We start from the raw sequence: 8,191 nt of genomic DNA on the forward strand, positions 1-8,191 counted from the left end.
TTTGTTGTTGCTCTCAATGTCAAATACATACACAGAAATACACGGCAAAAAAGAAGAACGACAAAGCTATACGTTTGACTGAAGGCCTGTCTGTTTAAAAATTGTATCGGCTATATACATGCCTACTGTAGGCCTACATACACACATGTGACAGACAGCTCTTTGAGGATTGTAAACACTAAGACAGTAGTACAATGGAAAAGTGCAAGTGGTGCTGTAATAAATTATTGCTGGATGGTGTTGATCCACATATGGACCGGTGTTCAGCGTTACGGTCAGCCTGTGGGAAGAAGTCCTTATGTATGTTGCCTTTTTGTTCGTTTATACGCCATTATGCGTACAGATTATTATTTTTTTTTAAAACTTAAAAAATAAAAAAAGTCCAACTTTTTATCCTGCATTTAGCGCTGCTCGCCTCCACCTCTAGAGGGCGCTCTCGTCTCTAGGTTCTGATGAAGCAAGCTCATGGAGCTCCAGCCAATCAAATCCCAGGGAAGGGAGGCGCAGGTTTCCGGCCTAATGAGCAAAAACACAACTCCAGTCTGAAAGACGATGAACAGACGCTGCGTCTTGTAAATAATTCCACGGATAGCTTTCTCAGATACAGCCCTAATCTACTGTAAGTTGCGCTCTTGCAGCATTGATTGCATTTTATGAGGGGCAGGCGAAACACGGTAAAAATGGGGGTGTTAGTTTACTGTTGAGGGTCAACCAGGGGGCCGGTGTTGGTGCTGCTAACGCTAACTGACGGTCACTGTGTACGTTTGTGTTTGATACCCGTAGCTACCGACTAATGATGGAATGAGAGCCATTCACAAATCCCTGCATTAAAGCTGTCTTTCTGTCGTTCATCATATTCAATCAACGATAACGGTAGTGAAATCAGCCTGTGGCGGTACCGTCAACTAAATTAAATGAAGCTAGCTGTTTTAAGTTACCTAACGTTAGCTAAATTGGCACTGATGATTCTTACCCTTTCCTTCATGTGTTGATGTAACGGTTAGAAAAAGTAGCACTGACATTAGCTAGCGTTAGATTGCCGAACCCTTTTAATAGTTTTAATTTAATAACCTTTTTTTTATTGTATGACTCCTTTTTTTTATTGTACAGCGCATGACGTCAAAGATTCTAAGTGCACATTGTCTACTTATTGTAAGATTGTCTACTTATTGTACAAAACCCACATATGTTTCTAATGCTTATGTATGTATTGTCTTGCGTGTGACAGGCTGTGATTTTAACCATTTCTTCTGCAGTAACGTTACTCAGGCCTCTCTTGCAAATATAATTCTGATTTAGCCAGCTCTACCTAACACAAAATAACATTATATCAATTATGATTATACATAATAGCGAAAACTAAGCTAATGTTACAAAATCAGAAGCTGGACTTTGTGTTAGTGGGTGTAATAATGCAGTGTCCTCCTGCTTGTGTCTCCCGACAGGTGCTCTAACAAATCCCTAATTTATATTCCAAGGGGTCACACTGACATGGCCTCTGTCCACTGAACTACTCTCTCTTTAGCCACTGCATGCACAAAGCATTGGTGTTAAACTTTCCAGCGGATGAGACTGACCTACCATCACCATGGAAACAGACACAGTACGTATGTTTCCTTGCAGTTAATGATGTCTTTAACTTGATGTCTTTAACTTAACACTACCTTTCTCCTGGTATTCATGCACATGATGTGCAGGAATGAAAATTCTAGACTAAGCACTAACGTTAAAGTATTATACTCTGTGTAGAGACTGTGTTTTTTTAACATATGCTCCACAGGAAGTTATTCCTATCTGGCAGAATAAGCCTCATGGCTCCACCCGTAGTGTTGTGAGAAGAATAGGTTCCACTCTTCCACTTAGGGCTCCACAAAGGGCATGTTTCGAGGTAAATATCAGATCTATAAATCCTGCACATAATCTTCTTTGTCTATTAATCACATTTCCCCATTGCACTAAAAATATTTGTGTATACAACATTTAACTTATGCATATTTCAGGAACTACCGGGCCTTCCCCGTCATCGACCTATGGATGGCCCTATGGTTCCTACGTTGGCAGACATAGCCTGGATTGTTGCAGATGAAGAAGAGACATATGCCAGAGTGCGGTAAATATCCAGCCAAGCCATAAGAGACAACCACTAAGGTTATGGAGTAGTGCCAAGTCACTAATCTATGACTGCATTATTCCAGACTCTCTAAGCTTTCATCTTATTAGGTGTACATGTGCAGCCAAAAACGTTGCAGTACATTGTTAGAAATCAGGTTTTTGTAATGTTCAGCTCTATGCTGATTTTTGCAGCCGTATGAGGCGGTGAATACAGAACATTATCAATTTAAAGAAGGATTTATTGTAGTGCCATTGGATTGTAATGTACCTATAATACACCGCTGATGCAGTATTGATGAGCACTAAGGCATTTTCGGATGAGTAGATACAGTAAAAGAGAAACATCAGATGAAAGCATACTTCAAAAGCTGGACTCAACCCCCTGATGTTCTGCTATAGTAAAGTTTTCTGTTCAGTAACACTGATAACCCACTCTTCTGTTTTCAGGAGTGACACTCGTCCTCTGAAACACGAATGGCGACCCACGCCTCTCCTGGTACTCCACAGGAACTCATCTGTACCCAACTTTCGCCGTGAGTGCAAAAGGGTGGAAGGGCTAAGGAAGCCTGGGGTGACGGCGATGAATCGTACTACCGCCCTGCAGGATGAGCTCAGCAGACTCCGTGCACAGATAGCCAAGATTGTGGCTAGTGATTCTGGTAGGTAGCTAAATCAAAGTGTACACAATATACATTGTAGATCTTGAACTTGGAATTGGACTTGAGAACTGGTAACATTCCTAACTTGAAACTCTCTTTTACTTCAGACCATGATTCATTAAGCTTCTCAGAGCAAGGTCGATTTAAAATTGCTTTAATGAGCCTGTGTTTCATCACAGGGTTATTGTCTTCGTTTGACTGTGAATCTTTTGTTGCCAAGTTGAATGCCCTGATTCACCTGAAGCTCTTTGGTACTATAGTTCTGTGTGTCACTTGGGAAAATTTAATTTAAACTTATTTTCTGATGTTATCTGAAAAGTACCATACAAGGAACTTCAGCTATCAGATTAAAGCACTATTGTCAACTGAGCCTGCTTCCTAAACTGTTCATTTTCAAGCAATTGCTCATGCAGTTAAGCTGTTAGGTAGGTATTGTGATCCTAGAAGCATTTGCGATTTCAGGGGAGGTTTACACCCATAAATGCTTGTCTCATGAAGAAATCACATACTGCTAAAAGAAAATTTGATTGATTGGAATGTAGACTCTCCTACAGCACACCATTTAAGGCATATTGCCTCTTGGGAGGAGAGGTACTTAAGACAACAATAGCATACCTATACGCAAGCTAGAAATTCACATTAGAAATGGCATTCGAACTCCACATTGACATTAAGGGGCTTATTCTAATGATCTAAACACACGGCATGAATCGAATGGCGCAGGTGCATTTAAGGCATGTCCAAATCCACTTTTGTTAGTTTGTTGGCGGAAAAAAGGATCATCTCACCAGGTGCACAGAATTGTCCCATTCCTTGAAAAGCCAGGCCTCGTTGTACCTAGGCGCATTGCTTTTTATGATGGTTGATTTGCACCATAATATTTTTATTTGTAATCTTTTGCATGTTTGTGTTTTGCTGCGCTTCACTGTGTGTGTTGCAAGCATAGTGTGCGCACGCTGTGCATTAGCCTACGTGCATTTTACTAATGCGCTGTTAAAATAACAATGAAATGCTCCGCCGGTTTTCTTGGTGCGTTACATTCTATTTTACTTCTATTGCTAATGTAACAGCGTTGTGAGCTGGACGGAAAATTGACTGCGTTGGTCTTAAACTAGCAAAGACACTTGGGCCAGGTGCAAGATAGGGCCCTAAGAGTTGTCCTGTTTATTCCTCTCAACACTGTCCAACTTTACTGAATAATTAAAAACTCATTTCTCTACCCTGCTCCTCTTTTTTTTCTTTCAGGCTCAAACCCCCTGACCCCTGACCTGCTCTCTCCTGACGACACAAGTATGAGCTTCTCCATGGCACCGTTCGAGACGGCGCCCTACCAGCCGGCTGCCACGGCAGCTGCTTCCTTTGTCATCAGTGATGTCACGGAGGAGGAAGAAGAGGAAGAGGAGGAGGAGCAAGAAGAGGAAGATGTGGTGTCTGTGGTGTCGGAGCTTGTCCCTGACCCTCTGCCGCCTGTTTCCATGACGGCATCAGCGACCTTTGACCTGGACAGACCCAGCATGGACTTCCGCGAGGCAGAGGAGGATACAGTGTCGCTATCAAAGTCCACCAGCTTTGCTGATGTTATGGACATCCTGAAGGACATGAACCGCATGAAGATGAGCAAGGACAGGTAAGAGTTGTCAGCAGGCCGATAGCTACAAAGCTCAATCTGAATTTTCTTATTTTCTGATAAAGTCATACAGACACGAGAGTATCGTTGGTATCGTTCTTCTTCTCTAACTCTCGGCAAGAAAGCAAATTAGTGTATTAACCCAAATGCTGAACTCTTCCTTTAAAGAAAATTCTTTATTTACGGTACTATTTCTTTATGAAGTTAAAATAACATTATACCCTCTCATACAGTACATGGTTGTTGTTTTTTTGGTGGTCGTCTCTGCAGGTACAACAGAGGCTGTACGTCCCTTAGAGAGGAGGACTCAGCCTCTCTAATTTCAGAAGCTCTGAGGAAAAAGTTTGTCTTGAAGGAAGAAGATACTGACGCTGTGAAACGGAAGTAGCCTGATCACGCGTTTATCGTCAATACCCAATCCTGCGGCTCCATGTAAGTCAGGACAGGAGTTTTTTTTTTAAATATTTTCTATAATTATGAGCCCTTGAAGGAATGCTGTCGGTCATCATTGTCAATGTTTTACAGTTTTAGGTCTCTTGTGGGTTCTTAGCAGTTGTTGTTTTTTTTTCTCCCTCATAATTTGTAGGCCTTTGCCTGTGAAATATGTACCCAAGGATCAACAACCTTGCTCCTCAAACCCGAGGCAATAGCTGTCTGCTAGAGCTAGAACAAAGAAATAATTTCGTCTCGGACATAACCATAAACCATATGTGAACCTCACAGTGCTGTTGCTGTGTGACGGGGAACAAGCAATTCTTGATAACAATAATCACATATTGCATCCAGTTTATTTCTCTATTTATAAAAAAAAAAAAAAAAAAAAGTTTTTATGTTTAAATGTATTTTGAAAAAGGACTCAACAGACTGTTGTCTGGAAACTTACTCTGTGTCCAGACTGATTTAATTTTAGATGCAATTTATTTTGATTGTGTTATAGAACCTTGGGGAGGGGCTGACATGCAAACATTTATAACACAGACTTTGGACTTAAAGTCAGAATTGTCTCTTTTAAAAAGCATATCCATCATGCTAGAAAAAGTGTTTTTTCTCCAGAAACATTGCAAATTCTTTGTCTTCTTTAAGTGACATACTTGTGACATACTTGAACATATTTTATGTACAAATAGAACAGATCTAGTGTACACGTGCAGAGATGTACTGTATCTTATCACAGCGTGTGTGGGAAATAGAACTCGAGATGGTTGCTGTTAATATTTGCATTACACGTCTGAGTTTGGAAATGCAGTGCCATGCATCGTGTACCGTATGTTGCTTGCTCCACTGCAACCTTATGCCTGTCCTCTTGTTGGTGATTAACATATAGAATGATAGTCACTGAACCACAAGGTACTGATTTTGACGCCCCAAGTGAAAGGAGCATTATGATGCAGTTTGAAAAGTCAACTCTGTGGTGTAAAAATCTAAGGAAGTGTGTAAGTAAAATGTGCACCCATCATTGTTTGTTTTTAGTAAGGCAGTGACCAATACAATCTTGTACAGGTTTTTTTGAACACACATCTCCACCCTGTGTAGATTGTTCTAATTACTAGCTGAAACCACCTTTAATGACGCAATATTAAATAGGTGTTCTCAGTTTGGGTAGAGACAACTGATCTATGTGTAAGAGTGCTTTTACATCATTTGGTATGCAGTTTTGACAAAGCCACGGGTAAAATGCTTGTGAGTCCCAATGATAACGACGGATATTCTTGTTAATGCCTTACCACAGATCTATTGCCTGTTCCGAAGCCTGATTTTATTACCATATTAATTGAAGTGCCATGGGTTTGTTGTACTCTGCCCACCGCTCTTTGCATGTCCTTTCCTGAATCTGCCCTCCATCCTCTTTATTAAGAGCCCCATGTTTTTAATCTAACAAACATAACGGTTGTGTGTGTGTGGTAATGCTGAATGTTTGTTCAAAATAACCCGTCACAAGAAAAGACTTGCTGTCATGACACTTTTCTCTCCAAACATGTCACTCCTACTTTGTTTTCATCTGTCATGTGTATGCCTACATGGCTAGGAGTCCCTTGGTCTCGTTTTACAGTGTAAAATATACTTCTATGTTTATCTTTTTGGATTGAAACAAGATTGTGCCCATATGTGTGTCGCTGTATGCAGTGGAATTAGTGGGGTTTTTTTCTTGCTAGATTGGCCCTTGACTTGTCTTTGGGGATTTCTCAATACTAAATCTCCTCATTAGACAGAGTGATGAAGTAGAAACCCACTATCTAAGAAAAACTACTATATGCCAGTTTAAATATATTCACTGAGCGTCTCTACTTAAGATGTTGAACCTTACGCAGCATTCTCTTCCAAATGCATCCCTAGTCCTGATAATAAGTTAGGAGGACAATTTACTTAAGGCTTTTCCACAGAGAATTGAATGAGTTTGTTTCTCTTGTAGAGTTTATGGGTTTCTCACCATTGTACATCTGTTTTGGGTCGTGCCCACCACCACTACCTGTATGTTTAGTTTTTTTTGTGTCATATTGTGACTTAAATAAAGATTGTCTGATGTTTTGAAATTGACTATATTGTTTAAAGCGTGGAAGTCTGTGGAAAGTTTCATTTGTGTTTGCGGTGTCAAGTATCACCACATGGGGGCAGTGCAAGCGGACAAAAATAACATTTGGTTACTGAGCAACTTTTTGCACCCTAAAACTTTGCCATTTTTTACCACACAAATGTTACTCAGACTATTCTACAGATGCATCGGATTTCACCAGTCAAACAATAGCAGTGTTTTCTGTCAATAGTTGGGATTATTAGCTGTAGAGAAAGTGAGATGGGATTGCAGGCCTTACATTCAGCATAATATCAACCAGTGGTGAAAGAACTATTGAGATATTATGCTAAAATGTAAAAGCAATTCCACACTATAAAGTATTACTTTACACATACAAGTCAATATTGTATTTGTCTCCAGCAAAATGGACTACATTATTAAATGTAAAAATGCTTATTATGCAGAATGACACCATTTAGACTGAGTTATTGATATATTATGTTTTGATGGAATACTCAAGTGAAGTACAAGTAGGCCTAATGCAAAATAGTACTTAAGTACTGTACTGTACTTCCGTCACTTATGCTAACATTTTCCCATTTAAGTTGGCCTTATAATGATGTTCCTAGATAAGGTTTATTTGCTTGGAATATAAACTTGCATCACTTTTTTACAGTAACTGTGTGAAAAACATGTAGCACATCTTCACTTAGTCACACCACGGGGGGGACTGCACTTGGGGTACGAGTCCCGTACGCCCGTAATTTCAAGGATTATTGTTAACCCACATTATTTCCCATTTCCTGTTCTTTCCCATGATGATCTGGCCCCTCAGTGAGTCACAGTCTATTTTCTGTGAGAGTCCTTGGCCTACTTTGTCCCTCTTCACCTTCCACAATGGACTTCCTACCTATTTTGGATCCATCTCTGTGGAGAGCTCAATTAATAGGGCTCCATGTCAAAATGAGGCTCTAATAAACCTATAAATACAAGCCTTTAGTTTAAAGGGACATTGACACATTTTCATCATTACAAGACTTGTGAAAAAATTTCAAAGCAGGTAATGGACATAGTGCACTAAGGAAGCCTCTCCATTCTTTGTACTACTCTACTACAATGCTCATTTGATTGGGAATGTCCATTCCGCTCTCATTCTATTTCTATGGTTCGGATTTTTAAACTTGACTCATCAATATTTGAGACTTGTACTTGAGAGAAAACATGTCTCTTTATGCGTTTCCTCTGTAGTTTGCCGAACTCCACACTCACCACATGGGGAAG

The 8,191-nt window shown here is 40.1% G+C and overlaps 1 protein-coding gene across 6 annotated transcripts; it reads left to right on the forward strand.

Moving 5' to 3' along the window:
* Positions 1-482: 482 nt before the first annotated feature.
* mtfr1l (mitochondrial fission regulator 1-like) lies at positions 483-6,636 on the forward strand. Of its 6 annotated transcripts, XM_034859274.1 has the most exons (8): positions 483-619; positions 1,446-1,603; positions 1,781-1,888; positions 2,001-2,110; positions 2,560-2,771; positions 4,017-4,398; positions 4,669-4,830; positions 4,985-6,636. In XM_034859274.1, exons 2-7 carry the CDS (start codon positions 1,589-1,591, stop codon positions 4,784-4,786), a joined length of 945 nt encoding a protein of 314 aa, XP_034715165.1. In that variant the 5' UTR covers positions 483-619; positions 1,446-1,588; the 3' UTR covers positions 4,787-4,830; positions 4,985-6,636. The 6 variants fall into 6 exon arrangements, with proteins under 6 accessions (XP_034715165.1, XP_034715164.1, XP_034715168.1 ...); XM_034859273.1 differs by having other exon boundaries at positions 4,669-6,552; XM_034859277.1 differs by having other exon boundaries at positions 1,802-1,888; positions 4,669-6,552.
* Positions 6,637-8,191: the final 1,555 nt, after the last annotated feature.

Source organism: Etheostoma cragini, chromosome 20, assembly GCF_013103735.1.
Source record: "Etheostoma cragini isolate CJK2018 chromosome 20, CSU_Ecrag_1.0, whole genome shotgun sequence".
NCBI lineage: Eukaryota > Metazoa > Chordata > Actinopteri > Perciformes > Percidae > Etheostoma > Etheostoma cragini.

Excerpts from the sequence above, each read along its gene's own strand:
- mtfr1l (XM_034859274.1), top strand. Across the intron at positions 1,889-2,000 it reads CACAAAGGGCATGTTTCGAG|GAACTACCGGGCCTTCCCCG; the intron begins GTAAATATCAGA and ends TGCATATTTCAG. Across the intron at positions 4,399-4,668 it reads ATGAAGATGAGCAAGGACAG|GTACAACAGAGGCTGTACGT; the intron begins GTAAGAGTTGTC and ends TCGTCTCTGCAG.